We start from the raw sequence: 17,769 nt of genomic DNA on the forward strand, positions 1-17,769 counted from the left end.
TAGCTGCCGGTGAGAAAAACAAAGCACTCAGCCCCACCTCTGCACACGGAAATGAACTTGCTACCTCTGCTCTCTCCAGCGGTGCCTGTGCAAGACTCCAGTGCTCGGCTGTGAGCAGCGACGTGTTGTTTTCAAAATTCTGTAACTTTTCATAAATGACACCGGAAACAGCTGCCCAGCAGTAAAGACCAAACTTTCCATATGCGCAGTAAAGGTGGCTGAGCAGGCACTGCCGTAGCACATCGCTCTGTGGGGAGAGGATGTGATGGTGGTGAGGGGGAGGTTTGTTTGCCTAACGCAGCAGCTGCACAAGTTTTTTCATAATCTCCTGAAAACATGGGTCTGGGTTCTGCATTGCCTTATCTGTTACACTGATGCTAATAGATTGAGGCCAAAATTCCTGTGCCTGACAACATCCCACTGTTCCCTTTATCTTGAACATGACTAACGTTACAGCTGTAGTACCTTCCACAGGGTTAGCCTGCTGTGTTGGAGGAAGAGAAGAACATTCCTTGCTTTTGCAGAGAGTACCTGGACTTCAGTCCAAATGGACTTAGAATACCCAACCCTTCGTACCCACTGGAATAAGTTTCTAGAGAGACTATGGCAATATATTGTCTTCGTGAGGGCTCTTTAAAAGGAGAGAACTGAGAGGACCAGAGAAGGTCTTGCTGGCAGACATATTCTGAAATGAAAAGAGGTCACTGGGCCCCAGTGTAGGCTAAGAATTGAACATGCCTAATAAGACAATCCATGCTCCGGATTTAATCATCTTAGCATGTGAGCAGACACTGAGCAAAACCCCTGTGGGATAGGAGTGGGTGGAATATGGTGACACCCACGCTTTTGTGTGATCTGACAAGAAGCAGCAATTCAGCCTTAAGCTGTTGATCTTGGATGGAAACATTAGCTTGATTAATGCCCTCTTCGCATGTGGACTGTGTGCACCAACAGGACTCATGTCCAGCTGTAAACATGCTTTCTGCAAGCGTCAAATCTGTGCACGCTAATGCAAAATCTGACTAGAGTGCTTCATGCATTTTTACTGGTGACCTAGGTACTGAGGCCTCAGCTGTACAAGGAGAGTCCCATTTGCAAGTTGCTAGCTCCATGCAGGACACAGAATTACTCTATTACATCATTGCAAGATCAAAATGTGTTAAAATGCCCAAGGAAAGTAAGGCAGCTGAAGTTACTGGTGCAAGCTACTGTGACTGTATAGCTTTGAGATACAGACACTGGGGGAGATGATGATTGTATGAATAAACCATGTATTTTCAGCCTTGCGTTCTGCCTGGCAGACAACTACAAGTCAATACAAGAGATTTGTGCACGCATGTTCTCCCTCCGCCCCCTTAAACTCCCCTCCAGAGGCAGCTCTGGTGGGCATTCCCTCTGGTCCCTCCTCCTGAAGTGCCTGGCCATATGTCCTTAGCGCTCTTCGTCATAGGTTTTTTCCATGATGCTTCCATAACTGGTTCTAGCTGCTGGAGCAGCTGGCTTAGTGAGCTTTGCAGAGGTTTTGGGATGGGTTTTTTTACGGTGTGTCTTGCATGATGTATGTAACTGTAGTTTATTAGTCTGGATGGTGTTCAAAGGGTAAATGAAATCCTGCTGCCCACCAAGGGTCGTGTTGTACCGCGTGTAGATTGCGGTGTTGTTTACCGTTTGCCTCTGCAGCAGGCTGCATGGCCCTGCTAATCCTGTGACCTCCCAGGGAGTGCGAAATGCCGACCGAAAAGTCGGACAGGCAGTGCCCTTTTCCCCCGCAGCAAAGTGCAATTTCGTGCGCTGGGCTGGGAAGCACTTGAGACCCCAGACAGACTTATTTACATCTTGTCATACAGTGATTAATGGCTGTGCTCACATGCTCTATTGCAGCACAGTAGTGATTTAGACTGCTACCTGTCATCACTGCAATTTTGTGCACTTTAAATTCTTTATGTATTTGTCCCAGCAGAGTGCACCTGCTTCCAGCAAGGAGCAGTTTCTTGGCTGTCTTGTGACCTGCTGCCTTCAACTCCATCTTGTTATGCATCCCCTCGAAGCCCCTTCTTTCTGCCTGCTCCTTGCTCCTGCATGCTGAGATCAGCTTATGGGGTCAATACTTCTGCTCATGTCTAAATGTAGGATGCGGCTTTGACAAAGAAATAGGGTTGTTCCTTCAGCCTGATTTTAAAAAGCAGAATATGAAAATAACACATGCTATACAAACGGACAGTGGGAACTGAAATGCTCATCTCACTAACAGGTAGCCTGAAGGCAGTGCCAGTCTCAGGCTGGTATTTCAATCTTTGGCAACAAAACGAGGTTCAAATACCTTTTATTAGTGCAGATTTCAATAGATGAACTTACTTGAGGATTTCCTACTCCTGTTTTCTAAAGGTTCAAAAAGAAAAAAGCTGGGATATTTCTATCATTGTTTGGTCTCCTAGCATATGGAGATACAGTGCATGATTGTATTAATCCAGGACTAATTCATTTACAAATCTGTTATCCATACGCTATTAGTAGCTGCTTTAAGAGTATTGCTTGTAGTTAATCACTGTACTTGTTTTTAGCAGTTTTTAAGGGCTTGCCTTTGTAATGTTAGTAGCATGTAAGAAATCTGACATCTGTCTGGACAGTATCTAAGTGCATTTAGTCTTCTGCAATGCTTGAATAAAGCCCTTAAGTTATTAATTTGAATACAACACAAGTTCTGGGTTTGTTTTTCAGTCTATGAATGTGTGGTATGTGTTACTACTGAATATGAGGTTCTTGCCAGTCTCTTGACCTCTGGAAGGATTGAGTTACCCTCCATTTCTCTAATGTCCTGATTTTTCCATTGCTTCTTGCAACTGACTTCATTTCTGCCTAACAAAATGATTTTTTTTGGCACTGCAGCAAGCTGGCACTGCATTTTCTTTACAGCTGTGAGGAACCATTACCAGAGGAGTGCTCTTGGCTATATAAGATGACATTGCTTAAATTAATGCAACCAAACCATATCCTAGCAAGACTTGCAGAATCCCAAATTCTACTGCTTTGTCCTTAGCTCTGGGAGTCCCTGAAGTGGGGATGGTTGAGACCTTTCAGACAAGGGTCTGTCTTGCTCCTATGAAGTCTCAGACCCGAAGCAGTTGCCATCACGCTGTGTTATTTTTTAAACCCCTCTCTGCTTCTCTGAAAGTTTTAGTTAATAGTTGGAAATAAACCCTAGACAAAGCGTTCTTTTGGCTTCTAGCTCTGCTGTCTGATCATAGGGGCAGTTCTGCAGGGATGTCCCAGCAGGATTTTTCTGCTATTGAGTAGGTGTCATTAATAAGTACGTGTGTTCGAACTTAGACCCTCCACTGCCAGCTCACTTGTGCCTCGTTACTGGGTCTGAGCACGTGCCATCCGCACCAGACTACTTAAGTATAGTATCTTATTTGTGTCCCTCTGTGCTGGGATGGCCTGCATTCTTATGGGAAACAGAAAACTGAGGTCCTAGCTTCCAAGGTTTCTCGGTTGTTGTCCCACGCTCCTTAGTTGCTTGTTCTGTGTAACGGCTTGCTCTGTGTAAGGGCTGGAGAATGCTGATCTGGAGTAGATACTTTGGGGCTGTCCTGTGTACAGGCCTGGATTAAGCAAGCTGCCCCTCTGAGACTCCCCAGTGGAAAACTGTGTCATATTATTCCTTAACATCTGAGTTCCTAGCAGCCAGAGGACAAGATTTTTGTTCTAAAGAACTTACTTTTTCCTTTTCTCCTGAGGGGCGATGGAGCTGAAGATTAAATAGCATTGCAAGGCAGCTGCTTCTCTTCTCCTTTGGCAGAAAACAGGTTGTCACGTCTCTGCATATGAAAGTTATTGCCAAGAACTATTTCCCCCGTCTCCTGCAGGAGAGGAATTAAGGTCGGTCCCTAAGCACTCGAGTTGTCGCTGCCTGCCTTTTGCAAAAAACCCTTTTGATGTGCTGCTTCAAACCGAGTTTCGCAGTTGCAGCCTTCCTCGGCTCTTCTGGCCTAGATCCGGGGGGGGAAAGGGAAGGGGGAGCAGCAGCCACCCGCGGCAGCGTCCCCCCTTCCCTCTCTGCTGGGGGAACCGGCGGCCGCGTCCTGGCCCCGGCGCGGAGGGCAGCGTCCGCCGAGCCCCGCCGCCTGCCCGCACCCGGCCCCGCAGCCCCGCGCCGCCACGTGCGGGCCGGGGGCGGAGCCGGGGCCGGTCCCGCCCCGCTGCCGGGGCCGCTCCTGCGCACTGGGCGGGCGGCGGGGGGGGCGGCCGGAGCGCGGCGGGCCGCGGGGCAGAGCGGCGGCGGCGGCTCCCCATGCCGCGGGGCAGGGCGGCCGCCTGCGCGGGGAGCCGCGATGATTCCCTACTTCTCCGACAACGCCGTGATCTCCCAGGGTGCCATCGCCCAGCTGTGAGTACCGGGAGAGACCGGCAGCGACCGGCAGATCTCCCCTCCCGCCTGTACCCCGGGTGCCGCTCCGCCTGCCCCGGCCCCGACCGGGTCCCCCTTCCCCCGCCTGCCGGGCGGCCGCCCGGGCTGCGCTTTCCCCGCTCTCGGTAGCTGGCTCCGCCGCAGATTTCCTTCGGGCAAACTTTCCCCTGACCGCGGAGCCGGCACCGCAGCGGGAAGCGGCCGGCGGGAGCGGGGCTGTGGGGGGCACCGGCACCGCAGGGCCGCCCGCTTCTCCGTTACCGTGACTCGCCTTTCTTTTCCCTACAAAAACTCCGGCTCTCGGCCAGGCGCTTCGATAAGTGTTGTGCTGTAACTGCCCAGGGGAAACTCGGCTCTGCCCGTGGGAGCCGCCGGTTCCCCCGTCCCGTGCCCGGGGCAGTGCGGGTCCGGGCTGCGGCACGCTCCCCTCGCCGGCCCCGGCAGAGACGCAGCCAGGCTGTGCGTTGATGGTGAGGTGTAGGCTTCCTGTGACCATGTACCTTGGCCCTCTCTTGGGCTTAAAGCAGAGATTAGCCCCTTCATTTGATCTCTTGTTTTGGCTTATCACAAGGTGGCAGATAGAGGCTGCGGATTTGGGGTTGGGTTGGGGTTTTTTTCAGGTCGGTGCAATAGGAGCAGGACTGAGACCTTACACTCAGGACCTGCAGGTCATGAGGGAGATGTGAGCTGATGCCAGTTTTTAAGTACTGTCAGTCTTGGGCAGCTATGAAGTGTAGAGCCAGTGTCTCTGTGCCCTGTACTAAGCCGCTTGAAAAATCATTCTCTCCAGCTGCACACCCCCCTTTGAAATGCAGATGCAAATAATCGTTTAATTTGTAGACAATTAACAGTGACTGCCTGAGTTGCGGGGTTTGGCTGGAAGGATTAAGGAGGGAAATGGCTGCTATGGGGTGGTAGATAAGGCTTTGAGAGAGATAGTCGCTGTGGTCTAGTCACGCTTGATATTTCTTTAAAGAAGCCAACGGCTGTTTTATCTCTTGGAAACATCACGAAAGGCCTAAAGATAGTAGGATAAAATGCTGAGTCCCACCTGGAACTGTGTTCTTGTTGCAAGAAGCTCCTGATAGAAATTGAGCTGCCTTGCACTTACGAGGTCTTTAGTAGATATCCCTGCTTATGCTTGATATGGAAATAAGTCCCTGGACTCTGTGGCCTCTTTTTGAGCATAAGCAATCACTGCTGTATTTGGTAATCAGTTTCGTTAAGTCTCTCTGAGCCCTTCATACCCTACCCAAAATACTTGTAATTAGTCATTTTTTTCCACTCACGGTGTTGCCTGTAAACATGACGGCTTTCCCTGTGGTTGCTGATAATGTAGGTTTAACAGTGATATACCTGAACTGTTCTGTGGAAGCGAGGATGCAAATTGGATATGCCCTGGGCTTTAGGAAGTAGCAGTAATTCTGGAATTGTGGAAAAAAAAACCCAACCTACTATAGACTGAAGCATTTCCTTACAGCTCAAGTTGATTTACCAAGCTATATGAGGTAGCTAGGTAACAATTTAAGTGCTTCTAAGATGTTTGTTTTATACGCTGCTCAAACACTTAACCCACAGTTTGAGACTGTACGGAAAGGGATCAAAACAAAGGGGAAATACTGCTCGTCTCTGCTCCCTCAGTCACTGGTAGCCCTGTGGTCTTGTATCTGGTAGTAGTTTAAATTGCCACTTGGTTGGACCACCCTTTCCTTTTCTGGGGAGGGAGATAACTGAGTTATCAGAAGAGCTTACACTGTCCTTTGCCTCCTGGAAGGAAAGATTAATACGCATGAGAATGACAGAGCTTTTGGCCCACATAAATGTTCACACAAGGCTGAGCGCTGCATTAATATTTTGATAGCATTCTCAATCAGGACGGTGCTGTGGCTTTCAGGCTGGCATAATAAACACCTGTTTTAAAGTTTATACTTCCAATTACAAGTTCACAAAGGCTGATTAATATTGGATGTCCTTATTTCGTTGTGGAAGAGACCAAAAAATCCAGATTTTGTTGTTTTGCTGTGTTAAAAATATGTTCTCTGTGGAATGGGAAGGGCAGTAGTGACCCAAATGTTATCAGAAACTTCTGTTTCAGTGTATTCTTTAGTAGATGTATTTGGCTAATCAGCTCTGACTTTCAGAGATCAGCAGAAATTCCTCTTGTGTTGACGCTTTTAGTCAGTAATGTAGTCAGCTGGTCTGGGTCTAATTCATTTCAGGTTCAGAAGTATTTTGATCAGTGTCCGAGAGACTTGTGTTTATCAAAATGCTCAGAATTTATAGTTGTAACTCATTCCAGAAAGTCTTGCTAATGTCATTGAACCTAGTGGGAATTCTGCTGATTTACTAGTTTGTTTGTGTGTAGGATTCAAAATTTACTTTAGTCTACTAAAACTCTAAGGCAGCTGATGGAAAGCTAGAAAGAAAAAAGCAAAACTTCAGACAGTCTGCAAATACCAGACAATTTTTAACAGAAGAAACCTGGAGAAATTGCCCTAGATCGGTTCTGCCTGCCTGCAGTCGCTTCCTCTGCCTTTGGCCAAGTTTTTGGCATCTCATTCATTGTCGGTGCCCCAGAAGTGTTTTTTCCGTGTCCCTGTGATAATGCCAGATTCCTCTGTCACTCAGTTTTCCTCTTTATCTCAGTAGCAAAGCAGGATTATCCAGCGATCAGGGCGCTCACTTGGGATTTGGGAAGACCCAGCTCTTGCTCCCTGCTGCACCACATCCTTCCTGTGCGACCATGGCCAAGTCCCACCAGGCCAGCGTTCAGCGAGGGAGTGGTGCCTGAAGATGCAGATGGGTGCTTAGCCTTTCTTTTGAACCTGAGAATAAACCGCCTAGCTTCCGTGCCCACGTCCTCCTGGCGTTTTTGTGCATTTTTTTGTGTGTTTAAATACTTTTGTCTCTGCCTCAGCTTCCTTTCTGCAAAGCAGCAGTGAGAGCCCTCCCTGGGCTCACGTTGAGCACGTGTTAAAGCACTCCGATACTGTTTACTACTTCATCCTCCAACACTTTGGGAGCCAGATGGATCTAAAAACATGAATATGCTTGCTACTTTCCATGGTTCTCGTACTTGCTTCATACCAGTCTGTTTTCTATTATAAGATGTTAACTGATAATTTTTATAAGTATTTTAAACTTTGGGGAAATAAAAGAAGGAGCTGGAATAGATTGTTTCTTCACAGTGTTGTGAGTATATCTTAGAGCTCTTAAAAAAAAAAAAAAAAAAGACAGAAGTAAAACAAGTTAAACAGAATTATTTTCAGCAAAAGGTGAAAGATAGCCACAAAATGTTCTTGCAGACTTGGCTCAGCAGCCTATTGCGCTCTCACATAATCAGTTTTCTTGTAAGTGACAACCCTTCTTCTGCGTAGTGTGAAGAAACAACACTTCACAACCTAAGAGGAAGTTACAGGCTGTGCAGGTAATTACAAACTGTGCGCTAAATTACAGCAGCGGGTAATTCGGGCTCATTGTATTGCCTCCTCCTTGCTGCAACCTGTCTTTGTGCCCAGCCTGCTTTGGCCCTTGTCCTCCCCCACCCCTTTCATTTACCTTTGTCATGCGGCCGTGGCCTTTATGCTAGGAAATTTCATGATGGTCTAATTTTAAATTATGCCAAGTGCCAAGTCAGGAACGTAGGCAGGCGTGTGGCTGCTGTTGCCATTGTTTGGAGAGCCGCTTGCTTATTTATTTATTTATCATATGGGAAAACTTACAACCTTTTTATCTGCTCACAATGTTACTGCTGCCAAAAACCTTGACCGTTCAGCAATTAGACCGCAATTCTCCAGGCAGCCTGTTATTGGAAATCTTTAATTGCCTCTGTACCATTGTGAGTGCTGTACCTTTGTGAGCATTTCACCATTGTGCTGAGAGTTGATATTTAAGAGTTGACGAGGAGATGCTTGGAAACAGCTGCTCAAAAGACTGGAAGATCAGCAGAGTGATTCCAGTGACTGCTATCGGCTCTAGCTGAAGTTGCCTTATGAGCTGAGGGTCACTCTGGTTGGAGGTGCTTGAAATATGGAAACAAGTTGATTAGCTCTTCATCTCTTGTACAGGCTGGTACGATCAGTACGGACTATAGCAGTGCTGCTTTCCGGTTAAGTGTGTATTATGTCCTCAGGGTTTGTATGACTGCAGAAGACAGCCTCGTACTCCATCGAGGACGCGATGGGAATGCGCAGGCAGGGGAACCTGACCCCTTACCCTTCCTGCCCCCCCCCCCCGCACGGCTGAGCTCCCCCAGCACGGTGGATGGGTTTCCTGTTGACTAAGCGGAGTCGGCGGGGATTTCTCATCTGTTTTATTTCTTTTCTGATTGCGATAACAAAAATGCAATGCATAAAAGGCCTCTTACTACCCACTGATTATAAAAACTCTATGCAAATAAGTTGTGGTAATTGGGTAAAAGTAGTATGCTGTGTGCTCCAAAGTTCATCATTAACTAAGGCAGGGCTGTATTGTTCGTAACTACTTTTCCTGTTTTGCTTTTCCTTTTATTTCCCTGGAAGCTGTGGGTATTTGTCTCCCCGATCCTTCCTGGTAGGGGGTTGGAAGAGAGGCAGAGATGGTTATCAGACGTAAAATCAAAACTTGAGCAGCAAACTAGCGTTTCAAGGACAAAACCCCCACACCACCACCAGTTTTTAAGCAATATGTTTTAGTTAGGAAGCCCATGCTGCTGGGCTGCCAAGTTTATGTTTTAAAAGGCTATGAATAGTAGAGGTTGCCTCTGAGATTCTGTGTTTTCTTGAAACTTCTGCAGATGTTCCTGTCTCTGGAAATGCTTGGGATTTTTCTAAAGACTACAAAGCAGAAGGACCCAAGTGAGATTATCGGCAGAAAAGGACCTTTTGAGGCCAGTGAATAGGCTGGCTGGGATTTTTTTCGCAGGACTGTACTTCCTCGTACCTTTATCAGGGAGCCCCTGGCTAAAATATTACTTCATTGTTTTTTAAACAACTTCAGGCTAACTTTCTTGAAATGTTGCTTCTAACTAGTGTTTGTGGGTCAGAGAAAGTTTAAAATTCTGCATCCCGTGCTGCGATAGGCTCTGAAGAGTTGCTGTCTCCTCTGCATCAGTCTGGCAAACACCATTTAAATTACCAGCCCGTATGGGCTTAAAACTAGTTCAGCAAATATTTTTTTCTCCAGTGTAATGGATGTAATGTGTACAGAGCAAATCTGCAACTTGAGTTTCCAGCCATGGTGTTTCGTAGCAGCTGGCTGAAGACTCTACTTCCACAACCCATGGAGTAAAATGCTGCTGTCGTTAATTCTGAATGCTTGTGCTTTTGCCGAAGTATTTGGAAGACACCCCTTTGCTTTGCGTATGCACCTGGGCCAGAGCTTTAATTCAGCAGCTTGGGAAGTTAACTGGAGACTGGCAATAGTTGTTCTGCAGGCACCTATTGCTGTGTTTTGTAGGATTAACCAAGTGTTTTGGGACAGAGAGGAGCCTTCTGGTTCAAGGACATCAGCCCACAACTGAGGGAGGCTGGGGAAAGAGAAACCTGTAGAGGTGAATGATAAAATTAAGCTGTACCCCAGTTTGCAAAGGCTGGGAGTGATACAGGAATCCAGCCCGTGAGCTCTCTGTGTAGGGTCGGCACTTCTTGGCATTGGCAGCTTTTCAAATTTGAGCATTTCTAGGTATATTAAGGCCACAGGCTCCTTGCTCAGTGCATTTTCCTATTTATCCCTTACTTATCTGGCCCTCATCAACATTGTATTCAGCCCGTTGGGGTCTCTGGGTTTATTTGTAATAAGCCATTTAAGAAGTACGCTTTTTCTCAAAACACCTTTGTTACAAGTAGGCTAAATCCACAGACTGCTGAACCATAAATGATTTAGTCCTTTCTTTTAAACAAATGATCTTTGTCACTTAGTAGTGAAGTCCTTAGTTTGTTCACACGCTTCTCACAATGGCTTAATGAGGTCCATATTGTCCCACCAGCCTGGGCTTTCTCCTGCCTGTGATCTCCTCAGTAACTCCCCAGTTCTGGGTTTGGTTCACACTCTGTTAAACTTCAGCTTTTCACTGAAAAAGTGCAGATTTGTTACATCTGAATTTTGCAGTATGGCTCTTGTGGAGGCACAGTGATGAATCGGAGTAAGTTCATCCCGTGGTCCAGTGCTGTCTCGAAGTGCCCAGAGTGGGTTGGGACCCCTGCCCCTGCAGAGGACTGTTGAGATGAGTTGAGCTTAGACTTAATTGTCTGTACACCAGTGTTATCGTGTATAATGAACTGTGCTGTATTTCCTCTCTCCCTCTACTTTGTTCACTAGCGTGAAGAGAACGAATTTGCTCCTCTGAGCCTCTTGTTGCCCTGCAGCCTCCGTTCTTACAGCATCCTAACGGGATGCTTTGGCGTGGGCTCTTACCTGTGTCTTGGCTCAACCACCTCTAGCTCGTCGAGATGGTGGCTGACGGATGGGCACGGGCAGCCGTATTCTGGGTGTATTGCCAATGTTTTATGAGAGACTCCAAACAGCAGGTGGGACTGGAGGAGGGTAATTTTGATTAGCAAATGATAAATTTACCTTTGTCAGGTCATAATTTAAGGGGGAACGCCATTTGCACAAAGGTATAGATGGGAAAAGCTATCATTAATCTTAACCTTTGTCCTCTAAAACTTAGTCTGTTAGCCTTCTGCTTGCTTTCTGCAACTTGATACTGGATTAAAATGAACCCAGAATTGTTTTTTCTTTTTTTTTTTTTAAGGCTCATTATGTGGTGGTGTGTGAAGAGTTTGTCACTGGCTTTTTTGCTGTTGTTATTGTTAGGGTTGGTGGGTTTTTTTTTTTTCCCTTTATTTGCTTTGAAATAGGGATGGAGAAATCAAAAAACAAATGCAAAGTGGAACAGCTGTGTTCCTCTGTGTTGCAAAGACTGAAAGCCAGTTAGTCTAAATAAAAACAAATAATTTGTCAGCACCATTTCTAGCCCTCCTGTTGGTTTGCCCTGATGAGAAAGTTGTAAGAAAGCAAAAGGAGGAATATTCATGTGCCTCGTTAACAAGCAGGGGTGATGAGCGCAGAATAAACATCCATCCGAGAGCTCAGCGATAATCCGAGAGTTAAGTTCAGCGTGTGCATGGGAGCAGGGCCGGGGCGTATTGCTAAGCTGTCCCTCTAAATGCCGGGGTGGGTAAGCAAGCCCGGGAGCCCGTGTTTCCGAGAGCAGCAGGACGTAAAGGAGATAGGGCAGGACATCACCGAGTTTCCCAGCACAGTCACCAGAGCAAAACCTTGACACTGTTGGAATGTTATGGACTTTTTTGTCCTTAGTTCCTTCAAGTACATCATGAAATGTTTTATGAGAGGCTCTCTAGCTTGAAATTAAGCAAATATCTGTCCTAGAGCCTTTTTAAAAGTCATTTTTAAGAGCCTTTTCCCTAAAGTACACTCTGTTCTTGTTAGAGACTTCTCTGGGTCTGTGATACTCAGCAGTGTTTAGTATTCCGTTGGTCTTTCTGCTTTAATGTGTGGTTTTTAAAGGAGTTTGCATGCTTTCAGGAAATAAGAAGACCTGAGTTAACCACTGAAAATTGGCTGCCAAACTGCCTAAAGTGCTAATTCTGATGAAATTTGGCACCTGACTTTTGCAGGGGTAAACACATCTGGAATCTCTACTCTTCGGAGTTCAAGCTCTTGTAAATTAAAACTTTATTTAATATGTTTCCAGTCTGAGTCTTAGCCAGCAAAACTTTGCAGGGTTTTTATGTTGAGTTAGAAACTCCTTAAAATGCATTTTGAAGTTAAGTGCTGTCTGCTTTAGCTGAAAGTCGCATTAGGGTGCTAAAAGAGTAAGTTAATGTGTAGCTGTACTGAGGAGTCACAAACACAAAACTGCAGGGTGATGCTTCAAGATGATGCAGTTGCTGTGTTACCTTTTATTTACTTTTTTTGTGAGCAGATATAGTGAAGTGTGGATAGTTCAAATGGTACTGCTTCCCTGCTTTTATTTAAAGTTCGCAGGTATCTGTATAAAAACATTGCAATGCTTGGGAACAATTCGAAGAAGTTCATTTGTCTGCTGCTTAGAAACCTCCTGGTTCCTTTCGCCTCTTGAGCTGCCCTTCATTTCAACCTTTATTTAAGTTGGGAGATGCTGCGGTGGTGTTAGACATCCCACAGTCTGTCAGCTTCTGTTTAAAGTGGTGTATGGTGAGTGATTAATGGAAATTATTTCGGGAATAAAGGACTCCTGGTAAGCTGATCCCTATTCAGAGAGCCAAAAGAAAAAGCAGAGTCACAAGGGATGTTGTCTCCAGGAAGAACGTGCTACATCCGCGGGGGGAAGAGTTGGATTGGAAAGCGATGCTGAGTCTGCATTTTGAAATGCATCATAATTATATCTCGCGGTCTGATTTGGAGAGCTTTTCCTGATGGCTCTGGAGACTGATTGTCACTTACACCAGCAAGAAGTTGGAGTGCTTCTCGTGGCTTCTGCCAGGGTAGGTGTGCTGTACGGGGGAGGGCTGTGTGCTCTGAGCACCAGTGGACGAGGCAGCGTGTCACCTCTCTGCTGGGGAGCAAACTGTCTTTAAAGGCCAAGTTACCCCATTCCCCGCAGTGTTGGGTTGGTTAACCCAAAGTGGTGCTGTATTTCTTCTTTGGTTTGCAGCTTTAAATTGAATCTGAAGTTTGGATTAACCTTGCTTATGCTAAGGACTGTACTTCTAAGTGTTGCCTTGGACTGAAGAAAAGACACAGAATCCATGAAACTGCTCCAACTACAAAATGTTTCTGATCCTTTGTCTTCGATGTTTTCTCACTACTAAGTGATAAAAATTTCAAGTTATTATTTACAGCCACGTTAAAGTTTGTATTCCCTTAATTGTGGCTTTGCTGTTCCATAAAATGAAGTTACTGGCATATTTGCAAAGGTGAGCAGATCAATAGCCTGGTTACGGGCTGTATCAGCACAACAGGTAAAGCTCCATGTGACTTCCAATTTCAAATCAAAACCTATTGAAAGAAATCTGGCATGTGGCTATTCTCTCTGAAACGATTCACAAACCCATCTCGCATTGCTGGTTACCGCTGACTGTCCTTTTTGCTAATCTAAAGGGACAAGTCAGTCCTAAACTGATTTTACTGTTCCTGCTGGAAACTGTCATTTAGGGATCAAACAGCCCTCATGCATGGGGAGGATGCAATAAGAATGAGAAAAAATTGAAAGTGCTGAGTGCTGCAGAAGTTAAAATACTGAACAAATAACTTCCTTCTATTTTTTTACGAGTCAAATCCAACAGCCTCTTGATGATTTTTGATGCTTTTGGTAAACAAGCATCTGCTTCTTTTTAGCACAGAGGAGAAGGCTTATTATTCAGCATTGATTTCTTTGTGTGGAGACAGAGTGGTCCTTGTTTTGGTGCTCTATTTACAGGGGTCCATTAATGTATTTACTGAGGGCAGGCAAGGAGGCTGCGATCAGAGCCAGGCTGCTTCCCCAGCATAATTCCTCCATCCCATGCCCCACTCCAGGCGTCGGGGCGGTTGCAGAGCCGAGTCCTGGCACGGTGCTGCTTCACAAGGCGGCAGGACCTCTGCTCTCCGGCTGACCGCAGCCACGCTCGGTGCTGGCCACCTCCACCATAGCCAGCAAAAGAAGCGATGGAGCAACGTCCTCCTCGACCTGCCCGTGTCGGGGCTGTGACTGCTGTGCTCTTTCCAAGTCTGCGAGGCTGGGCTCGTGCCTGGGGGAGCCGTGGCTGTCGGGGAGGGTGTGGGACTGTGTTGGGCGCACAGGGTGCTCCGCTTTGAGCAAGTGCCAGGGCGCTTGCCAGCTTCTGGTCAGATCGTCCCCATCCCAGAGAGACGGCCAGTGCTGGCAGTGATTCAGGCAAGTCAGTGGTCTCCTTCCATCTTTAAAGTGCTGGGCATACTTTGTCTAAATATAGGTGCCCCTGGACTTGGCTGCTGTGGGGAGGGACAGTATGTTGACCTTAGCGTGTCTCCTTTGACTTGTGTTACAGTCGTATTTAAAGCGGTGGGGTCCTTCTTGCAGGGTGCTGCCAGTCAGGCCAAACATGGTCAGGTCTGACAGCGATGAATCGCGCACCCGCACGTGCAGGAAGATGGGAGTAAAAATTAGTTATAAAATATCCTCTCTTAAACATATTTAAATAGTGGGGACACCTTTCAGGCTTCATGGCTGTTAACCAACTGCTTGAGGATGTGTCAGCTATTGTTTAAGGCTTAAAAAGAAATGTGCTGTGTATGAAGGCAACGCTTTCAAACTCTTGTGGCAGAGGAGATTATTGTGTGGTTTAAAGATGATCAACATGGACTGCGTTAATTCTGAGAGGAAAAAAAGATAAGTATGTGTCAATCAGAGAGGTGCTCTTTCTGAAGAAAACTAATCAAAAAGCTATTTTTTTTCTTTGATCCTTGATGCAATAGATTCTCCTTATGAAGTTTTCTCATGTTGATTAAAGTGTTTTTAAGCATATATTTCTGAAAGCGTTTTGTTCATACCACAGCAGCTGGCTGATTTTGGACAGACTGAGCTGGTAGGAGTGCAGCATGTGGTGGTAAAACATTGCGGGGTGCTCTCTTGGGTATAACTGTCCTGCTCCGTGAACCCAATGGTATGCATTAAAGTCTGTGGATGTTTAAACAGTATATAGCGCAAGAAGAATGTCGTGTAGGGCTTTAATCTGGGAATGTCTTGACTTGGAGACCTGGAAGCCTTTAGGGACTATCATGTAAAACAAATTCCTTTCACGGTCTCGCTTCCGGTCTGGGTCTCTTGCTTGAAAAAGAGCATAGAATCAAATTTCTTCTGTAAACACCAAGTGCCTGGATTTCTTAATAAGCATCCTAATTGTGTTAGCTGCCCCCTTTCTAGTATGTGAACTGCCGTGCTTGGACTGTAGAAAAAATGATTTTGTGCATATCTTCAGTCCTGAATTCCAGAGTACGTCAGAGCTTTGTTTGCACAACTTATTTTTCTGTTGCTTTTTGGAATATTTTTCTTTCTGTCTGGATGGATTCTCTGAAGCCGGCTTGGAAGCTGACTATGGGCTGTCCAGCACGTGGCTTGTTGGGGCTCCTTTAGTGTTGTACAGCAAGGTAGACAGTAAAGTTTTTTGCTGTTTGTGCTGCGTGGGAATGAGTATGTTTCAGTGCGTGATAGTTTGCATCCATCCTCACGTATTTCTGTTCTTCATTGCGGTGGTGAATCATACAGTCTGTGCCCAAGTTCACATTCCTTGAAATAAATTATTACCTGATGATCTGTGCTTCAGCGGGACGTCCCAGCCCATGCTGCGTTTCGGTGGCAGCAGCAGCGTTGCGACTTGGCACATCTCGCTCGCCCATGAGCTGCCCGAGCTCGGCACGAGGACGTTTGCTCGCTTTCTCAGCCGCTGCTCTGAGGCTGCCGAGCGCTGGCAGGAAGCGATGCAGACGGGCTCGGCAGCGAGGTGGCACGGGGAGAGGTGCGTGTGTGTTACTGTACGAGCACGCGTTCAGCAGCAGCCCTGTGAAACGTAATATGGAGCTGTCGGCAGCAGGCATGGGCACACAGATGGGTGGGAAGGCAGCGCTGAGCTCGCAGCTTTGCTCTGCTGGGCGGGCTGGTGAGGAGGCAGCCGATGCCTGTGCGAGGGGTCTGTCTGCATTGCCTTTGATTTAGGAGTTTGTACGTTGTTGAGCTGGTTCATTCGTAGGCCAGGGGTGCATGCGGGGAACGGGAAACCCATGTGGACTCTGACTTCTATCAGAAATTATAAAATGTCATCTTCTGGAGTCCGCTTAAGACAAAACCCACTCTGCTTTCCTGTGCCTGTAACAAATAAATCCCAGCCCTGCCTGCGAGGGAATACATTTGATAGGAGTCCAGAGGTCGGCTCACCACTGCAGAGTGATGCCCAGGGCATCGGGAGGCAGAGGAATGCTGCAGGTGGTTGTGGTTATCTTCGGCACGGTGCAGACCCGTTGCAGCTGCGTGGGCTGAAAACTTTGGCTGCAAACAGCAGCTGTCATTGCTCCCCTTGCTGGCAGCAAGGCATCTCTGGCACGGATGAGTTTCTCAGCCCAGAGCTGTCGTCTTCTGTGCTGTCTCCAAAGGATGACACTGCTCTCACCAGTGTACCCAGGCTGCCCAAGCTGCTTTGGCTCTGAAGTTTGCAAAATGGTTTCTGGAGTTCAATTCAAACGATCCTGGTGGCAGAGGAGCACTGATGGCATGTGTGCATGATGGTTTTTCCCAGTAGTGGGCTTGACTTGTAGACCGTTAACTCAGTAGGGTGTTGGGTGGGCGTCAACACTCCCTACAGCCTTGTTGGATGACCTGAGGCTGGTTAAATCCCACCTCTGAAACTGTGTCTGTGAGTGTGGTTGTTTTGTGCTTCTGAAGTGGTTGCTCTTCACTTGCAGACACAACCATGCTCATCAGTGCTCCCTTTTGCAAGTTGTACCTTCTCCACATTTATGATAAACTCTTTCCTCACTTGGCACAAATAAAGGGAGTGCCTTTGGGCCTGCAATGCCTTTAGTGTTCAGATTCACAGCCATTATCCTCACCTTTGGGTATCTTCTAGCAAACTGTAAGTTGTTCTTGTTGTCTTAGCTCAGCTTCAGCAGATGTCCGTATTGGAGACCAAAGCAAGGGACAAGACACCTTGGCTATGGTGAGAAGGGATCAGTAGGTAAGTTAGTACAAATGAGTTACCATTGGCATTGCAAATATTTCTGTGACTGTGCCTGTCTGTGTCATTGCAGCTGACTTACCTCTCCAGGGAGCCCCACCTTGGAGCAGAGGAAGTGCCTGTAGACAGTGCCTTTTAAAAAAGAAAAAAAAGGCACAAATGCAGATGTTACTAAAAATGCAGTTTGCGTCAAACATTTGTGATGGAGTGGGTTCCCACGCTTTGTTTTTCTCCTTGTGCTGTTTCTTAAGTTGCAAAAGTGCTGAGTGGCAAGAGACGGCCTTTGTTGGAGAACCACTTCCCCTTTCTCTCCCTGCTCTCAATGTTGTCACCTCTGTTGACAGTGTTACAGAGCCCTTTTTGGTAAGTCATGGCCCTTGTTTTGCTCTGCACTGGGTTTGTTTCTATTTTGGATATCAGAGAAGCCTAGACTTGTCTGTGGGTGCTGCCAGCTGACCCTGTTAATACAAATGTCAGTGTAGAGCAATCCTGAGTTATCCTTGCCTTTTCCATTTCCCTGTTGTTGTGGTGTTTTTTTTTGTTTTCTGGGTTTCGGTTTATTTTTTTATTAGTGACTGGTACTACTTTGCTTTACACAGCCCCGAGATCTGGCCTCTTTGTGAAGAGAACCGGGTGCTTTCATCACTTGCCTAGGAGCAAAGGCTTTAACTGGAAGCCGAACATTGCTTT

At 46.7% G+C, this 17,769-nt stretch overlaps 1 protein-coding gene across 2 annotated transcripts in view; it reads left to right on the top strand.

Annotated features, from left to right (window-relative positions):
* Positions 1-17,769, top strand: part of SSH2 (slingshot protein phosphatase 2) — a 103,183-nt gene that overhangs the window by 41,934 nt on the left and 43,480 nt on the right. Inside the window, exon 1 of one of the 2 annotated variants that reach the window (XM_075518051.1) lies at positions 4,234-4,387. The exons of the other annotated variant lie outside the window; for it this stretch is intronic. Coding sequence (XP_075374166.1) covers positions 4,332-4,387 — 56 coding nt within the window. The 5' untranslated portion in view covers positions 4,234-4,331. Of the gene's footprint in view, positions 1-4,233; positions 4,388-17,769 lie in introns of those variants that run through there. 2 annotated transcript variants of the gene reach the window in all.

Source organism: Mycteria americana, chromosome 15, assembly GCF_035582795.1.
Source record: "Mycteria americana isolate JAX WOST 10 ecotype Jacksonville Zoo and Gardens chromosome 15, USCA_MyAme_1.0, whole genome shotgun sequence".
In the NCBI taxonomy this organism is placed as follows: domain Eukaryota; kingdom Metazoa; phylum Chordata; class Aves; order Ciconiiformes; family Ciconiidae; genus Mycteria; species Mycteria americana.